The 20074-nt window shown below is 41.3% G+C and overlaps 2 protein-coding genes across 2 annotated transcripts in view; one reads left to right on the top strand and one right to left on the bottom strand.

Annotated features, from left to right (window-relative positions):
- Positions 1-12418, bottom strand: part of LOC119172136 (uncharacterized) — a 33252-nt gene extending 20834 nt beyond the window's left edge. Inside the window, exon 1 of the mRNA XM_075893054.1 lies at positions 12287-12418. The gene's annotated coding sequence lies outside the window, so the exon portion shown is untranslated. The remainder of the gene's footprint in view (positions 1-12286) is intronic.
- LOC119172133 (nonsense-mediated mRNA decay factor SMG9) overlaps positions 1-20074 on the top strand; it is a 36546-nt gene that overhangs the window by 3248 nt on the left and 13224 nt on the right. The window contains exons 3-10 of the mRNA XM_037423143.2: positions 1632-1827; positions 3338-3429; positions 4866-4982; positions 8161-8265; positions 12289-12390; positions 14863-14948; positions 18081-18178; positions 19049-19156. Coding sequence (XP_037279040.2) covers positions 1632-1827; positions 3338-3429; positions 4866-4982; positions 8161-8265; positions 12289-12390; positions 14863-14948; positions 18081-18178; positions 19049-19156 — 904 coding nt within the window. The remainder of the gene's footprint in view (positions 1-1631; positions 1828-3337; positions 3430-4865; positions 4983-8160; positions 8266-12288; positions 12391-14862; positions 14949-18080; positions 18179-19048; positions 19157-20074) is intronic.

A 20074-nucleotide genomic window follows, 5' to 3' on the forward strand; every position in this document is an offset into this window, starting at 1 on the left:
TAAAAGCAACCATATTTGAGGGTGGAGGCGAGTTACTTTGGTTGGGATTGATCACAGAAGAAAGTGAAGATGTGTGAGTATGCTCAAGAAAAGAAGAGAATCGAGCAACATAAATGGCATTTGTGTTGTGTATCTCTTTCCTATTATTGGTCCCGCATCTAGAATTTTTTTGAAGCTTCTCTTTTTTTCTGGACACATTGAAGGCTGTTTTAGGATTGCAGTGAAATTGCCCACTGCGTTTTGTAGGGTCCCAGTTACATAAACTAAGCATGTTGTTTTCATCGCTTCTTCTCAAACTGTGCGATTCACTGATATCATTGAGTGAGTGTTGATGCCTGAAACAAAGCGGTTACAATTTTATTTCTGTGGATAAGCCATACATTTTTGAAATAGGGTGGCACACAGCAACTATTTTTGGAATCGGAAGTGACACTTCATCAAGTGGGCATGACGACATGGGCCATAAGTTTTGACTGGTTCAACGCAACAAGTTGTGTATAATATTCATACTGTCCGAGATATGCCATACTGATGTGTGCTAAAAATTATAAACGCACTATTTATTCTTGTTTGATACAAAAGGATTTCTGTTTTAGAACATGAAAATGAAAACAATTGCGAAACGACCCAAGGAGTGCTACACAACAGGCACCGCGAGGCAAGTCGTCCAGGGCATCTCTGTAAGAGGCGCGTGGAGACTGGAAATGGCTTTTAACGTCAGTGGGAGAGCAGAATGTGAAAGAGAATGTTTTTTCTCATCGTCTGCTGTAGTTTCGAAGTTTGAAGGCTATTAACTTCTGTTATCGTGTATTGATTTTGATAATTTTTGTTGCATTCGTCTGAGTATTCTTCACGGCACTGCACGAACTCCAGTGCTGCAGGATGCAGATGCAAAAGCATTGCAGTGTCCCTCTAAGGACACAACTCTACAAGATTTGTTTTATTCCAAGCCTTTACATGGAAATTGGTTACATGGTGTATGAAAATGTTATAACAATGAAACGAAAACATTGCATAAAGGTTTACTACTGAGTACAAATTTTTTAGCTGTGTACAGGGACAATGAAATTGTGTCTGAATAGATAAATAAGTGTTAGCTATCCAATAAAACCTGAAAGAATGGCTTGTGTAGAGAAACACTACTTTATGAAACTGTAGCAAAATATTTTTGAACTTCGTTCCTGTTACTTTATTCCCATCTGTTTATTCCACATTGGCGTCTAGGCTGCCAATTTGTAGGACTATGCTCAAGGGTGCAGTTTTTTTTTGGGGGGGGGGGGGGTTGCAAATGCGAATTCAATTATGTATTTAGATTAACATGCAAGTTATTGTACTCGGGATTGTTAGTATTGATCCTATGTACCCCATTAGTATTCACATCATTATATTAAGGTTCTGACATGTAAAATCCAAGCTAACTTAGCCTTTCTTTTCTGATGTTGTGAACAAGATGTTGAGCCTGTTTTACTGCTCTTGTGTAGTAATGTAAGCTAACCTATCCGGATTTTGTCTTCATGAGTGCTGGCTATATTAATCAACTGGCCAGTAGCCTATGACATCACTGAGTTGGAGGGGCTAAGAAAATGAAATAAATAATAAGGAAAAAAATGCTGCTTCTCTGGTCTGGGCAGGGCACTTCTTCCCAGAGTCAGTCGCAAGCAAGTGGTGATGCCACTTCCGGAGAGAGTTCAAAGCCAACCGTTCTGCTCAGCAAAGCATCGTCAAGGGCTGAATCCCCGGCGTCATCATCTAGCACATCTAAAGACGATGCCCCGCCATCGGCATCGGTAGCCACTAACCCATCCATCAAGCAACCGCCTCCCGAGAGTGAGTGAATTGTGGGTCATCCTTTATATAGGCTTTGGAAATTTGTCGCCCTCGTCATCATTTGTATGATCAAAGAAGACACATTGTTGAGTATTACTGAGAAGGTAGCTTTATTGAAGTTTCAATTTGGCATAGTTCATTACGAGTGAACAGTACATTAACCTGTCTCACTAAAAGATGTTAACTTGTGATGTGTTATATATTCCAGAAAATTTAAATGACCTATCCTAATTACAGAGTTGGCAGCTATATTAACATTTTGCTGCCCAAAAGTTTTACCCACTTTCCGGAATTGCTGGTCTAAAATTTTGCTAGTGTCAGGCACCACGGAAAAAAATGCAAACTGTGCAAGAAATACTCGCACGATTACTTATTTCTTTCTTGCATTCTGCAGGCCACTTCTTTACCAATATTTGACCTGCATGTGATACTGCTCAAAGCATTCCGTTCCCTCGTGTTTCAACTGGCATGCTGTCTCCGCCTTCACGATTTTCATTACGGTTTTCTGTCCAATCACTGTCATCACTATCTGATGGAACCACGCGATTCTCCTTCGCACTAAAGTCGTCATCGCTTTCGCTAAATGCACCACTGTAAACGCACTCTGTGAAAAAGCGAGTGCGTTTACAGGGGTGCAGCAAATTTTGTCGTCCCCGGCAATAGACCACAGAGGGTTAACAGGGCCCTGCAACACTTCGAGTTATAATGGAATAGTCCCACTAATAGCGCATGAGGCTGTGCAAATTACATGCTAGCAAAAATATTTATAATCTGTGAAACACGAGCGGAGTTAAGTGAATTGACGCATGCTTCAAGTGCTTTCTCCCTCCTTTTATGCCAGCAAGCGGGCTGAAAGTTATGCAGGAAGCGGCATGACAAGGAGGCGAAAAGATTCGTCCCTTCGTGGGAGTGCATCGTGACCTAGAGCACTACTTTTTTTTCTTGGAATGCACTTCCTGCTTTCAGTGCGATTGCGAGCGTGTGCATAGACGTGGTAGCATTTCGAGGTGGCCATGGTGAATACAGAGCTCAGGGTGCTCAAATCAGGCAACCGCCATGCACTTGGGTATATAGCGCAGCAATTTGGGTATACGGCTTCATTTCTCCAAAGAATAAAGAGTGATTTTTCGCCGACTTTGAGAATTAATTATGAATTTTGGGCCGCGTGCTGCACTGAAAGTTTGGCTCGCGTGTTCTCGGGAGCTTGACCACCGTTGGGCAGCATTTTCTGACCATGCTAAAAAAAATGTTTTAGGGCCAGTTTAACTGAGCCAACATGTGAAAAATAAATTTACGTGTGACTTCAACATTTGAAAAAATGAGCTTCCTGGTCTCCATGTATTATTCTTCAAAGAAGCCACAAGTTCACTGTATAAATAATGCTAGCCGACACTGTAGGCCTGCAAAAAACGCTTGTGTTTGTCTATTCCTCAGCGTCATTCAAGTTTCAGTGTGCGCCATCGTGTCTCAGCTGTAGACTAAAAGCTTGTTGATATGCCATCGGCTGCAGGCTTGAGTGACCGACTCGCAGCGCCTCCCGACATGGCTGCCCCTGTCAAGTTTATCGACGATTCCTTACAGTGGTGTGACAGTGCGCTCGAGGTAAGCCTGCATTTTCACCGCTAGGCATTGCTCTGTGATATCTTGTCAAACTGCCTTTTTTTTTGTTGTTTTATGTGATATACTTGCTACAGTAGTGGTCTAGTGACAATAGTGCTCAAGTGCCGACTCGAATGTAGTGTGATCGAATCCCAGGGAAAGTGGCTGCATTTAATGGAGGCAAAATACTGGAGTTCCATGTACAGTGCTCAACTCGCATGTTTATAACGACGGAGCGTCGCGCGCGGAACTGCACAAGTGACATCTGCAGTCACAAATACGCTAAATCTGAGCATGCGCGGCGCTCGTGATGTTTCTGCCTTGTAATACTGATCCCTGTTTATCATCGCGGATGCAACAACCTGTTTGGCCATTAAAAGTGCTCTGTACGATTTAGCAAAAAACAAAAACAAAAAGCAAGCAATAAAAACGAAGTGAATCGTTCTCACTGTGATATGATATCACGAAGCGAGAATAAGTTTATAGTATAAAAGGCACCTATCCTGACAATTGTTGATTCCTTTTCTTTGGTTCTATAATGTTGACAGCGCTTCGACAGCGATAGCAGTCATTACGGCCGCGGAGATAAAGAAGGGTGGAAACTGCAGGGCAGACACATCACTGGCGCCGTGCATGCTCAAATGTGACATATTCGTTACTGCAGATGTCGCTCATGCTGTTTCGTGAGCGACGCTCTGTTGTTATAGACATGCAAGTTGAGCACTGTACATAGCTGCACAAAACTGTTTTCCTACCAAGTTTTTGGGCAAAAAACAACACGAGAATGCAGATTTCCTTTCATTTACCTATTCGATTTTGCCTGTCTCGAAACAAATAAACTATTTAAATATGCTTTATTCGCAAGATACAAGCAAACTTTTTTTTGTTTGAAAATATGTGGGAGATAGTCTTCACTGCACTGCCCCATGAAAAGTGACCAAATTGGCTGGAAAACTGAAGCTCGGACTCTAGCAATACACACTGGCACTGGTAGTGGCGAACAGAGTGGCGGGCATCGATAATCTGACAAGCGATGACGCGCTTCGGCATTTATACATTTGCCGTCGAATATTCCACCATTATCGCTAGCGGCCCTACAAGTTCCAGAAGAATCTGTAATGTTCGCATTATGCACGTAATCACACTGGAAGGTTGTGCGGTTATCTCGACAGTTGTTAATCAATCGGGGCGGTTGCGCAAAGCAGCACGTGCACGTCTAATGGGGCGATGACAAATATTGAGAAACGATTGTGGCAATATATTGTTTAGTTAGAAGGCGTTTCTATAACCCTTGCACCGATTTTTTAGGAAACCTGAGTTTCAATAGCTAAGTTCTCTGCTGTGTTTAAATTCTGTATTTGGAATGAGAAATTCCTAATTTTAAGTCCGATTGCCAAGCTGTGTAATGTGTGTGCTTTTTTTTTTCTCTCTCTGACTAGTACCTTCTGGACCAGCCAGACTTCTACGTGGTTGGAATTATTGGCATGCAGGGCGCTGGAAAGTCAACCATTATGTCCATACTCGCTGGTCAATATGGCCAAGCAGGCACGAGGCAGGTATCTTTTGCTGAACGTTAGTTCTGGCTATGTTTGTCCAGTTTTTTTTTTATGATAGCATACCGAGTGCCTTGTTTTGTAATGGCTAGAAATGCTGGCACATTGTAAGACAAGCATAATGAAATGATACTGGGCTCACTGAATTGAATGAAGGTCGAGAAAGAGCTTCTTAGCCTGTTGAGGAGAAATGAGAGTCGAAAAATGCATTTTCCAAACTTACATATCTTTTGATTTTATTTGCTTTTTCAAGTTTGGTTTCTCTACTTTTACGACAAAAAAAAAATGAACTGGAGATCAGAATTAAACTCACAATAAAGAGCACAAGGTGTCCAATAAAAACTAAGAAAAACTCATTGTCTAGAGTCTCCTGAAAGTTGTCACCTGGCTGCTTGTCATTGCATTGTGCATGAGGAGTTGATTGATTGATTGATTGATATGTGGGGTTTAACATCCCAAAACCACCATATGATAATGAAAGACGCCGTAGAGGAGGGATCCGGAAATTTCGACCACCTGGGGTTCTTTAACGTGCACCCAAATCTGAGCACACAGGCCTACAACATTGCTGCCTTCATAGGAAATGCAGTTCTGCATGAGGAGTTCACCAAAGCCACATGCTCAAAATAACAATGATTACCAAGCTCTCATAATGAAAGAAGTAATTAAAAAAAACATTTTTGGTGCATAGATGAGCTTTGACTTATACTTTTAAAATGAATTTTTCTCAAGATCCAGTTTTGGGCAACTTCCACAGTTTAGACATAATGTTTTTCAGTACTTTTGATAGCCAAATCAGAATGAAATTTCGCCCAGATATTTCTTAACGTGTGAAGGGTGCAAGTATTTCCTTTAAAGCTTGATATCACCTGTATAATTATTACAAACCTAAAGCAAGCAATAAGTATGGTCTGATGATTCTAAGAATTCTCATATTACAATTTTTCATGTCCATTGAAGTGTCTTGCATGCACTTTCCTTATTTGCCTTCTACAGCTTATGAAGCGAAGTATGAGCCCTTGATGGCTCACAAGCATAAACGTTTAGTGGCATAAAAAGTTTGTCCAAAACTAACTATATACATTGTCATGGCACAAAACAAGAACTGTGCAACTTACTATAAAATTAATTGCATATTTGAAATCAGTATAAAAGCTTATATATGCAGCAAAAAAATTTATTTGCCCTAGGTTTCAGATTAACGAAACTTTTTTGTTCCTTTCAAATCGCATCTCCCCGTAAAGGAGTGCCGACACAAAATTTCTTAACCTCTGTTTTTCGTTATTTTTTGGGTCTATATGAGTGGCTACTAACTTTTTGATCATAGTGAAAGAACTAGTTTCTCTCAGCATGAATTTAATGTTTAAGTATGTGTTAGTATGTTACGAGCCAAGGCCATTTGAATTTTAAAAAATTACCATTACATGGCCTTGAATGCCAGGGACCTTACTTGGCACCTTTTGCCATGTTGTCAGCGCAGCAAGTGCTTCTCTTCTCGATCGTCAGACTACAGCTCTTACCTAATGCGACGATTTGCGAGGGAGGCAGCAAGTGTAAAAATTTAGTTGTTGGGAAAGCTTGATTCACTGTGCGAATCTCGCTGGAGGCTGTGATTTTGTTCTTGTCATCTTTGTCTGACGCAAGGTGTTCAAGCCCTGGAGCAGCCGTGATATCACACCTGCTGAAACATTCTTGCTCCAATCATTTGTAATCTGCCATGCTGAGAAATGATGAAGGAAGCAGTAGAATTACATTCGTGTTTTGTAACGATATGTAAATGTGTAATGCGCAGGTGGCATGATGCACGCATTGCCGACTCGTATTTAGGTATATTGGGGAAAGCAGCGTCCTAAGGGTATACAAATCCCACATATGTACGTTTGATTGCCAAGCAGTTGTCTGCCCACTAGGCGGTATGATCCCAGTTAGTAGAGTGCTTTAGTTGGTCTGTAGACTTCCCAACATTGGCAGTTATTCTGCTACTGGAGCTGTTGATGCTACTGGAGCTGGTGGTGACGTATTATGGTGTTTTGTCCAACTGTAATAAATTCTAACCTTTTTTTTTTTTCAATTGTGTCACTGTTCATTTGGGAAAATAATAAATGAGAGTACAGCAAGTTTATGATTACAACACTGTCGATGCCTTACTCAGAGTCAGTATGCAAATAATTTGCTGCAATGTTAGTTTTCTGGGTCTCTGGTTAGGCTCTGCATCATTGGGTGTTGGTACTGGCGATGCTCGTCTCGCACTCGTCTCCGACAGACTTGCAGATTCTCGTTACATTGTTCACAAAGTGTACTTACGTGTGGACCTAATTGCTTCTTGCGTCACTTTCAAATTTGGTCCTTTCACAAACTTCAAAACTTGGTTAAAATGAGGTTTAGGCTTCAATTGTGACTGATATTGTATATAGGGCACCTGTATGTTTCTATCAGTGTGATGCTATAACAGTTAAATTGTGTTAGAATTTCTGTGTCGGGACTCATTTAACGGTACAGTCAGCGACTTCAATGTCAAGAGGAGAGAGGGAACTGAACAGCCAAGAATCATTGTGCACTCATGCTTCAGCTTATATTTGAAACTTAGAATTTTGTTTAGGTGATCTTCCACTTTGTGCATTTTCAAACTGTAAACAAACTGTAGTGGTGTATCATGATATACAGTTAAATATGGATATAACAAAATTGACTAATTTTCACTAAAACCTCGATATAACTCAACTTTGTTTATAATAAAGTGAATGAAGTATTCTTGCAATATATATATAGTGTTAGGAAGAAACCTTTGTGACGAATTTTCAGATATAACGAAGTTATCTTCTTAAGATGCAACTTCATTTTAATGAGGTTTGAGCGTATATGAATCTGTGCAGTTTAAAATTTTTGCTAGATTGTATAGCACATCAAATCCATGGGACACAAGAAACATACAAGCACGCCAAGTGCTAGCTGTGTGTGTATTTCCTTTGTGTCCCGTAAATTTCGTGTGCCGCACAATCTACAGTCATGCTTTACCAACACGTTCAGTCTGCAACCTTAGCAATGTAAAATTCTGTTGCGATTGGCCTACAAGACTATCAGCAGCATGGCTGGGAGTAACAGTTGCGGCCACTTTGTTGACTAAACATGCAATTGCAGGTGTTTGGTTTCGGACACAATATTCACCTCTTTTGGCAGGCAGCTGTTTCGTCCGCAGAGCCGAGAATTGCGGGAGCTCGGCCAGCATTGTACAACAGGTGTGGACATTTACGTCACTCCAGAAAGGATGATTCTGCTCGATACTCAGGTTGGTTGTTCGACTTTGCTCACCAGTTCAAAAGGCGCCTGCAGGAACCTTTGAGGGATAAAAAAAAGTTGCAGTAGAATCGGTAAACAAAAGTATCATAAACAGAACTGCTGCTTAGATGGAACGACTGCCTCAGAAACGATTAGTATCGTACTTGTATTCTGCATCCCCGTTCAGCTTCAGTAAACAGAACTCCTATTAAATGCAATATTTTCTTGGTCCCTTCAGGTCCTGTTTAACGATAGTTTGCTTCTATTTTCACGCGTAAAAACACATAAGGGCAGGTTACGTTGGCAGTGCATCACTCGGCAAACTTAGTAGCAAGTGGTCACTTTGTTTGGTGAGAATTAGGCTTGTGCAAATAGTAAATTTTGGGTTCGAAGAGAATAGTGGCTTGGCCAAATAGTTTCGAGTCAAATTCATATAGTTTATATCCCATATTGTAAAGAACAATGGGCATATTATCATGATCCAACTAACCTGCACAATATTTTTCTTAAGGTTGAAGCAAGACCTGTGCAAATGCCATTCTTCTTGCTTCAGAGGAAGTAGGAACAACTTTGAATAGTAGCACTATTCGACTTTTGGTAGAGTGCATGTGATAGCCTGTAAAATGTACTATGTTTTAATATTGCCTTTACAGTAAACTTTGTTAAGATGAACTCTGTTAAGACAAATTCTTGCTTAAGATGAACAACACAGGAGGTGTTTGTTTCGTTTCCCGTGGACTCAATTAAAATAAAATCTGGTTTAGATGAACTGCATAATAGGCATCTTGTGTTAAGATGTACTCTCGCAGTGACAAACATTGTAGTCTTGATGGCGGCATCTGGGTGAAAAAGAGAAAGCAACTCTCACAGTGACCAACAGTGACAGTTAGTCTGCACAACGAACATTATAGTCTTGATGGCGGCGTTTGGGTGAACAAGAGAAAGCCTGGCTCGAAGCGAATCTCGATGTGAAGAGAGAAAGCGAGGTAAGTGGAAGAGAAAGTGTTAACGAAGATCTTCAGTTGCATGTTATTCAGAAAAAGTTACTGTGTGCTGAACATAAAAAAAGTATCTGAACCCTAAAGAAAAGCTTGCAGACTTTCATATGCAACTTGAAATATATTGGCTTTGTCAAAGTAGTGGTATGCAATGAAGTTAGGCCCGTCGAAAAGCGATATCAAAGCCAGTAGCTGAACAGCCAGGAGAATAAACTTTGCATTTTTTGAAGAAAAATTGTGCTTGTCTCTCTTTTTTTTTTTTTTCTAATTGTCAAAATAGGGTCGTGGTACAGTCTTCTTGTTGAAATGTGGCAGCAATTTATTCATGAGCTTACTTGCTGATAATTCACCAAACTGAGTACTCTTTAGATTAGTTAAGATACTCTACTTGAAAGCATATCTTTTTCAAGCTGAGCCAAATGCTTTTTCTTGTTCCTTCCCTCCCCATTATAAGTATACATCATTCAGTGTTTTAAAGCAATATATTTGGGCGTACTTAGCATGGTAGCATTTGGATTTGGTTTTTGGAGGTGCTTCTAATATGACGAACGTCTGATAAGATGAATAAATGATTATGGTTTCTTCGTGTTAGTCTTAAACGGAGTTTACTGTACTTAGAAAATATAACCTTTAAGCATATGAGCTGTTATATTTAAAAATAAATTATCAAACATTGTGATAGTAATATGTTTGCTTAACCTTAAAGTGAGTCTTCATCCCAGTGCGGACTTGTTCTTGGTTAGTATCTTATAGATTTCACAACTTAGAATCCCCCCCCCCCCTCCCTACTGCAGTGAAACCACTTTTACAGGGGATTACATGTGGACTAATACACTAGAACCCTGATTATACGACTTTCAGGGGACCACTCGAAACCGTCGTATAATCCGGGTTTCGTATAATCGATAAACAAAGCTTACAGAAAGTGACATTCAGCCTTCCCCCAAAAAATGGATGCAGACTTCCTGAATAAGTTTACTGCTCGACATTGCACATCTGCAAGGAAGGTACATTAAATTATTCTTGCCAGTGGCCGCTAATGGCAGCATTACTTAGTTGAAGGAAGTGCCAGCAAATCTTCATTCTCAATCTTTGAAAAAATTCAATCCAACACGCATTTTTCTACTGATAAATCGAGTCCGAAACTTTCGTGCATGTGAAAACGAAACTGAAATCGTGTTGGCAGCAGCCGCCCATCAGAAGAGTTCAGACATAGTCTCATCACTATCACATAATGGTGATGGACCACGAGTTTGCATAAAATGCCTTCGTGCGCGACTTAGCTAACTGAGCTATGCGCGCTGTAGTTTCTGGACTTGTGAAGTGCAACTAATGATGTCCTACTGTTATTATGAACGTTGACGTTAAGTGAAAGTAATTGTGCGCGGTGAAAACAGCTTCGCGCCCTTGTGCATGTGCAAGCCTGTGACTGCCAGTGCGACAAAGGCAGGAGATTGACAGACCGAAAACAGGAAAGTATCAGCTTTTTGGCCTGCTGAAGCTACTCTGTATGGGTAGAACTTGACTAGGTAACGAACCCGGGTACATATGCATAACTTCCAGGAGAATAAATTTTGCATTCTAAGATAACATCCTCTCGCACTTTCTACTTTTATAATAGTCAACGTAGGGGAACACAAGTTCATATTTTGCACTTGGGAATAGTTGGTCGATGTTAAAGTGTTTTTCTTTTGGATGAAATCTGAAAGTCGTCATAAGACGCGTGGTCATCGTAAAACAGCGTTGTATAACCAAGGTTTTCAATACATTGTTTCTGTGGCGATGTTGTGAAGACTGAACCAATTCATCGTAAAATGTGGGTGATCGCGAAATTACTGGATGTATAATCGAAGTTCCACTGTACACACCTATTTGATCATTTTGAATTCTTCAAAAGTTCCAATCATTTGAAAGCAAATTAAGTGAATTTGAGTACTGTAATACTTGCTTTAATATTAAACGTGTTCAAACATTTTCGCAGTTGTAGTGAGAATGTTTCGCGTTTTTCTTGCTGCCTGTTTTAAATTTTTTTTTTCAGCTTACACTAAAGACTGAACTCGTGGAACTAATGAAAAAATGATTAAAGATTCAACTTTTAAAAAAATTTTAGTGCAGTCTTGAATGCTGCTGATCCTTCTTACGATCAAGATGCCTCCATCTACCTGTCTGCATTTTCATGAATTTACACTCTTGCAATCTTCAAAAGCTTATTGAGGCAACATTAAGATGTAACGAAAATTATTAGAGCATCATACTGCTGTAGTGGACTCCTCAAAGCCATATAAAGCATGTGCGATGAGGATGTGCGAGCAAAGTCAGCATATGGTGGCATGTACCCTCCTCCAGTCTAGCTGCAATGCAGCCGTGACATTGAATTCACTTGGCCAACATCGTTCGAACGGCTTTTTCAGCTTCTGAATGCACAAGCACGCACAAGGTAACCAGGTGCACCTGGTTACCTTGTGCGGGTGCGTGTAGACATGTTAACGCTTTTTGCTACAATACAGACAATATTGCGGAGAGTGAGACAATATTGCGAAGAGCGAGCATCTTAAGCGAAGCAGAACAGGAACAATAATGCGCAGAAGCATGTGGTAACTGTACAGGAACCTGAAAAGCAAGATTAGATTACAGTTGAGTGAAAAAGTGCTGTGCAAAGATTACCAAAGCTGGGTAAAAAGGCACTCATTCTCGCAGCATATTTCTAGAAAGCAGCAGAGCAGCAGCACTCCCAAAGGTCAATTAGCGATCGAAAACATAACAAGTCCACTTCAAAGAGTGTTCTACACGGCAGGTCTGAAGGCCTGATGGAGTTCAACCGAAAGCACACCGGAAAGTGATAGCTTACAATATGATCAATATTGCGGCACGTTTGGCAAAGCAGATGGTTTCTTTCTTGCTCAAGTCAGAGTCACAGGTCGAGAAGCAGTTCAGACAGTCGTTGAACAGTGCCAGATTTTTCAGTGGTTATTTCCCTGATAAGCCCGTCAATCAAATTTCCAAAATGTGTTCAAATCTCTCTGCATTACTCACAGCCAGTCATCAGTGCCTCGGTGATGGACCACATGATCCAGTTTGAGAAGAAGACACCCGGTGGGGGAGATTTCCATTCACTGGAAAATGCTCATGTCATGCAGGTGAGAAGGAGTTCTGTTTCGGCCATGCATTGCGCAGCACGTCTCTTGCAACCTGCACGTGGAAGTTTGGCAGCGTCATTTTGGAGCAACACTTACCGCGTGCAAAGCAGTGTGAATAGAAAATGGTGATGGGTGCGTTCTAGCTTTTCACGCTTGGTGATGGATTTAGTGAGAAATAGTTGTATACAAGTAAACATGGTGAAAAATAACAATTCATGTAGCAAGAAATGGCTCTTGCAAGGTGCTTCACGCTAAATATATCTATTGCTCAGGTGTGATCACGGTATGATGGACACAGAGGTCCACTGTTGAAGGGAAGTTCAGAGTGCGTGGTGGCTGCTTGTCGCCACCGTTGGATGGCAGCTGCGACTGTTTTGTGTTAACGCAGTGCGTGCTGCGAGTGATGCTCTTTCTTATTTCATGCCATCTGATGTCGCTCTGCAAATCATTGCAAAGTCAACTGATCACGTGACAAAAGCGTAACCGCGTGTGGTGCTTGCTTCGCCTGTGTGAAACCTGTTGCAGCCTCCGTCCGGCGGTGGCAACAAGTCAATGGCACGAGGTCTTATGTCCCTTTAACAGTGGATCCCTGTGTGCATTTTCAAACTGTAAACAAACTGTAGTGGTGTATAACGATGTACAGTTAAGTATGGATATAAAAAAATTGACAAATTTCCAGAAACATTCGTTAAAAGATGATTTCATTATATGTAGGTTCAGTACAAAAATTCGAAAAATAAATACACATTAAAAAAAGGAAAACCGAAGGCAGAGATAACTCAAAATACTCATTTAGCGGTAAAAAAACTGTTATTGTGATAGCAATCATGGGGTCATTATGCGATGTTCTGTAACAAGTCCTAATTATAAGATTCCCCAGCGCATCATAACTTTTACAAGCGGGTAAAAGTGTGTGAGTGCTGCTGAAGCAGATATCGAATGAGCCAGCTCTTCTGTATCGCCTGGAGAGTGTATATGATAACATCCCGCCCTCCACCCCCGCATGATAGAACTGCCGTAGAGTGCTGAAACAGAAAGGAAACCACCCTATTGAACGAGCATTAAAAACAGAAGGGGGAGAAGGGGTCGCTGGAGTAGCAATGCTGAACTTTGATTTCAAGGGCGCGGTCGCGATCAATCGCTGGCGCGCGTGCTATCTTAGCAAGCATGTAGGTGCTTTCAAGGTGAAGAGACTGTGAAAAGAGCATTTGTCCCTGGAGCGGCCGTATTTGCTTACACTGGCATTTTGTCGGTGTTCCGTGATGTTGGATTCAAAAGAGTTGGCTGCCAGCCTTACTTCATATAACTTTACAATTTGTTGCTATTGTGTTCATTACATTGCATTCAACGCGTCATTGTGTTGTAGCCAGAGCTAATTGGCTAATCGCGAAGGCTGCAGTCCCTCGAACTTGCAGCACCAATTGAAGCGCGTGACGAGTCGGCTTCCGAAGATCTGTCGTCATCACGATGGTCTCGGAGAGTTTCCATCAATGCTTAATCTGACATCCCCTCGATAGTGACGAGAAGGTTGATCGCATTCTAAAACAAACAAGAAAGCATACTTGAACGTCGTCGGGTGTCACACCTTGCAGGTGGGCACGGCGTTGACAACAAAAAACAAACGACACAGATACCGCGGAAAACTGTTCGGTAAAGTGCCCTCTGTATCCAGGGCGGCCCCACATATGCGACGCTAAATAAATGTATAGCACTGCCACTGCAAAAGTAGTTTTTTTTTTAGAGGGGGAGGGCACATCTGCGCATGGGTCCACGGCGGCGAGAACGGTGGCAACGCAAGCTTGTGGGGCACAGGCTCGCCTGCCTGCCGCCTCGCGCACACCTGCGTGCAATAATGAGCACTCGCTCTCGCGTAAAAGTTGCCGGGGCCATGAGCACGCCGCCTCCGCTTCGCACTTTTTTGGCAGCGGGCCGACCGCGGAAGATGCAAAGCTCAAACCAAAATGACAAAATCTTGAGCGAAATTTCAACATTGTCTGTTGCGAAAACTCGTTATGTCAACGTTGTCTCCCACTGTTACTTTGTTACATAGAGGTCTCAAATACATGGGCTTCTATGGAGTAACGGCGGATAATGGAAAAACTTCATCATATTGAGGAAATCCTTATATGGACATTCATTATAAGCAGGTTTAACTGTATTGCTGTTTCATCTACTGCTCAGTTATGTTGTAAATGTTTAACTGTGAACGGTTTTGAAATAAGCAACTCATGGGCAGATGTTGTGAACATAGGTTAATCAGAATTTTGCAATTAACAAGAATAGACTTTTGTTTGTGTTGTCTTTGAGTTGTCTCGGTTTACCAAAGCTTTCATCTTCAATACTTTCATCACGCCATGATCAATATGTCTGATAGTGAATTTTGGTATCAGGTAACTGCTGCCCTTTTTTGTAACTAAATTCACTGGTTCAGTCTTTCATTTCTCAATTTTTTTGCTGTTGCACACACAACAGTCTCTGCAGATGGCCTCTTTCCTTATGGCTATCTGCCACACGGTCATTGTCGTGCAAGATTGGTTTGCCGATCCAAATTTTCTCAGGTACGCACACTCTTGCATGCCTACATTTCCTATATCCACCATTTACAATTAACCTGTGTTAATATTCTGGTGCATCGAATATTTCAATGAATGTTAGTGTTCATATTCGCCTTGACACAAATTTAAAGTTTCCCAAATTTTGGGATGTACGAAATTAGTAAACAGGGGTATTCGACCGTATGTAATTATCTGGAAAAGGTAGGTTCACTGCCACGAAGCAAGACCAACTTAAGATCCGAAGGGTAGAGGTTAAGTGTTCACTGTACTTCTACCCAATTAATCTTTTTTTTTTGAAGTTTAGCAGTGTTTTATGTAGGGCTATAGCATATTTTGAAACTTGATGTGTTTGTGTTTTACTACCTATTGCTCACGTCATATTACTATAGTCGATCCCGGATATCTCGAGTTTGATATATCGAAAATTCAAAATACAAAATATGCATATGGCCTGAACTGAAGAATTTCAGGCCTCAGAAATTGTTACAAGGGCTACAATGACGATTCGCTCAAAAACAATGTGCGAACTGCAGGTTACCACACTTTATTTAGTCCGTAAACATGTCTTGCTTCTTGCACGCCGTCAAATTAGACTCATTTTTAATATCATTGAAGCTTTTCAAATAAGCGAATTTAGCTCTTTCGGGTGCAGCATTGATTGACGCAGAACGTCAATGCAAGCTTTGTAGCTTGGCAAAAGCTTGGTTAGCAGCGGAAGCGAAAGTGTTGGCATATTTATAATAGCACGGCTACACTGTCGCGGCACCGGCAACGGCAGCCGAAATCTCGGCAACGATGCAGCCAGAAACGTCGTCTGTACCAATGAAGTCGCTACTGTGTGAGATGGTGCCCGGAAACGCTGATAAGTCGCAGAATTCACTGAGGAATAGTGTGTCATCGTCAGTGGTCATGACACACCCGAAGTCGTCACCTGGCCCACAAGGAATGTTTACGACAGTGCTTTACTTGACGTCGCTCCAAGCGCCAGTCATAATTTTTATCCCTATGTGCGGGTCAAGGTTCAGTTCAACTCCAGAATGAGGATTTATTAGGAACGAGGTGAGAAGGCCACAAGGTGCAAAAGACGCAATGCCGAGTTCGCCATACGTAGTTCTCACTGTCGACATGTCGACGATATCGATGTCACTGTGGCTTTGTAGCTGGCAGCCACTGCTTTTAGCGACTGATGCGAAACGACAAAAAAAAATAATAATAAGCGTAGCCTCAGAGACACATGTTCTGAAACTGAAAACACTAAAAATTTACGTCACGAGGTTACACATCTCGAAGGCCATGCTTTTCAGGCTCGCATGCCATTGTGCGCTAACAAACAAGGAAGGAAATGCGAACCACATGCGAACATTGCACTGAGATCACTGAGTCACTTCGCATTCTCTTTTAGTGCCCTCGGCAATCGGTATATTGGAAAACACTATGCCCGCACCCTAAGAACTGCAGATCGTGCATCAAACGTACTGATGTACTCGCAAGTGTCGCGCAACGAACCAAATCAGAAGAATGAAATGACACCGTTTTTTCATTGCCTGCACGCAAAAAAGGATCGGAACTTGTTAGAACGTGGCCTAAAATTTATCAATATTTGCTAGGAAAAATGCACTTTCTGGGCTTTGGCGCGCTGCAGCTTTCGATATAGGGGATGTCCCGCTGTGGAGGAGTTTGATATACGGGTGCACCGGTTCATACTTTTGCGTGGGAAATTAAAGGGGATTTTTCAAGTGTTCGATATAGCCAATAATTCTATATATCCGAGTTTGATTTAGCTGGGATTGACTGTATTTGAATACGCTTCAAAATTGTTCAATTCTATTTGCATTCACTTCAGCTTTGCATTGAACCAGTAATCGGAAAAGCTGAACTTTCATGCAACAACTAATTTTTTGCAACGTCTTCATTGGTGGAATGTATACTTGTGAGGGCGTGTTTGTGAATATAGGTATGGTATTCCACCCTTCAATACTGATACAATGGTCATTTTTTAACTCTGTCCATTAGCAATGGTTACAAACCGAGTAGTATATAAGAGTCTAGTGATACTGCATTTTATATCCCCTTCAGGCACAAAATATGAAGCGCTGTCTACTAATGTGGGGAATTCACGTAGCACAATTCCAAGGCACTCAATATTACATTCCAAGAAAGAAAATGAAGCAATGTGTTGTTTCGTGGGAGTTTCAGTCATTAATCGTACTTTGCAAGTAATTGAGTATTTTATTATTGTGCACTCTTGTTGACATTTCATGTTGACATAAAAAAAAACAGCGATATCATTGATTCCAAATGTGTGTGCAACTAGTTCTTGGTTGCATTCGTCTCTAGAAAAGAAAAGTAGTACTCCTGATGTTGGTTGGATGTTGAATTGACCGTCAAACGTAGTGCCCTCACCATTTGTTCTTTGAGGAGTTGTATACCAAGTCACGCAGCTGGGAACGAAACGACGGCTTTGCTACCGAATCAATTTATGAGTCTAGCCAGTGAATGGCCCCACATCCAAGCGCAAGCTCCTCTAAGATCTTCAAAAAGCACTGCGAAGGCAGCAAACCCAGGCAACAGAGAGTTTCGCGCATATGGAGCACTTTACAGGCATGTCGAAGCTCAACCGATTACTTCTAACCGTGCATATTCACGCGAGCTTGACGTGTATGCGACAACGAGCGCCACCTAACATAGATAGCCAAGTGGCGTCAGCCCTTGCCATAGGTGCCGCTTGGGGGTAATCACTTTTCTAACCAATGTGCCAGCTCGACTGTGACTGAGCCGAGCGCGAATTAGTGCAAGCTGCGGAATTTTTTAGTTTTTTTTTTTCAAATGCTCAAGCCCTGAAAATGAGGAGCTCTAAAGCACTTTTCACATGCCTGGCCTCGTGAGCACTAATTATCATTCTCACAATGTTCAAACTCAGATTTGTTGTGTACAAATTTTATATTCTTTTTTTGAACTAAGGTGTACGATTTTCAGTAAAGGATAAACTGAAGTATACTTGTTATACTATTCATTTTGCAAATTAACGGTTTGTTATGAATGTCCAAGTATTGATGGCCTGCTATTTTGCCATTACTATGCAACTCACAAATTCTGCCATTAGTGACGTACCGTGCTTTCCCTGTTACACTTTAGGTTTGTTCTTACGGCTGAAATGCTGAGGCCAACAACTTCCTCACACGACCAAAGTCGCAGCAACGGCGAAGACGTTGCTGAAAGCTTCCCTCACTTAGGTACGTAACAACATGAAGCCTCATTGTAAGTCCTTCCCTTGAAGCCTTTGTGTGAGGCATGAAATTATAACTACTGTCGAGCTTTGTTGTGTAATTGCATGTTTATGTGAAGATGCAAAAAACGTACGCTGTGGTGAATGCAGTTAAACCCCTGCAGCTAACAATCTTGTTGATGACTTACAAAAATTTCAAGTTTTAGTACAGCAAGGTTCGTTGTAATGTTGTGAAGTGGCAATTTTAGTGATCTTTTATACAAAGACTTAGTTGTACTTTGGGATTGCACTAGAGTTCGATACTTACAATGTAGACTGTATAATCATGTGTATCCTCCCATTTATTTCAATGCATTTCATGTTTGTCACAAACTTCCCTCTCTACTCAGTTTTGAGTGTTTGAGGAAAATTTACGAGGTATTTTACAAGTTTTAAGGCTTGTGAAACCTTGGAGTACCAGCTGCACCTTTTGAATTCACAATGTAAATCTATACTGACATTGATGATGTTCTGAAATTGTTTGCGATCCCTCAGAGAAAATGAAAATTTCACATTTTCTTCAACAAAAATCTACACAGCCATTACTAGTTTACATCGGCCGTGTGTGGGAAGATACCCTCAATGTATTTAAAAAAGAATTAGAAAAAAGTTGGATAGGATGAGCTGGGTGCATATATTCATGTAGGAAAGTAAACAAGAAAGGAAATGTCTTGTGTAGCCTCCCTTCATTTCCTTTGCTTAAATTTCACTGTGAAGCTTCAACGTCAGTCTGAAAATGTTTCTTACTTGAACTTTTTTCTTGAAAATATTCCTGGCTGTTAAAAAAAAGATGTCTTGCAAACGATTTCTCACGCTGCTTTGTTTCACTACCTCGCAGTGTTTGTGCAGAACAAATGCACTCCCGGCGACTTTTCTCCCGAGAATATTGCAGCCATGAGCCAGACATTGGATGCCGTTTTTACCAAGTCGAAATTGAAGTACAAAGGTACCACTTTATTTTACACTCATTAAAGTATGGCACAAACTTAAGATAGACGATTTCTATATTTGCTATCTACATATCTCTATACTTGCTATCATAGTGATAATAAATCTAGTTATACAAGCTATTGCTATTGACTTATGTCACTTATGAGCTATTATGTCACCAATAAGAGCCTTTATTTTTTTTATACTTAGTATAATATTTCAGTTGTGAATGTTTTTTCTGGCATTACATCTCCATATCATATGTCTCCGACCAGGTATGTAGGAAAGCATTTCTGAAGTGCAGCGTAAAATTCCAGGCCGACAAGTCTGCCATATAATCAAAGGAGTGTTCTTTTGGATATCTGGAGCACAGGAGAGATCACATTGGTATGGAAAACAGCATGGGTGGTGCCAGTGCTAAAGCCCGGAAAAGATCTTGCGAGCCTCGCCTTATATCGACCGGTATTGTTAACATTATGCGTATCTAAGTTGATGGAAAGACTCATATGCACAATACTAACTTAGTACCTTGAGCAAGAAGGAAGATAGCCCGCGTGTATGACTCGATTTCGCCCATGACTGAGCGCCCGAAACAGTGTTTTGGACCTGTTGAGCTTCATCGAGTACCACCGTGTCAGTGGCTTCTCGACACTCGCCGTCTTCATGGATGTTGCCGAAACATATGACTGTGTGCTTCAAACAGGTGTCGTCAACAGACTCCAAGCCTTGGGTGTCTGGGGAAATGCTCTTTGTTTCGTACATGAATTTATCGAAGACCGGCGTGTTTGGGTTAAGCTTAGAAATGTCACGTGTGAAGAGCGAAGCATTTTTCTCGGCATTCCACAAGGAAGTGTTCCATCTCCCTTGCTTTTTAATGCTGCCATGGCCAGCCTTCCTGGCACTCAAAGTAGCTCTGAAAGCAGTTGAAATATCC

Source organism: Rhipicephalus microplus, chromosome 4, assembly GCF_043290135.1.
Source record: "Rhipicephalus microplus isolate Deutch F79 chromosome 4, USDA_Rmic, whole genome shotgun sequence".
Classification (NCBI taxonomy): domain Eukaryota; kingdom Metazoa; phylum Arthropoda; class Arachnida; order Ixodida; family Ixodidae; genus Rhipicephalus; species Rhipicephalus microplus.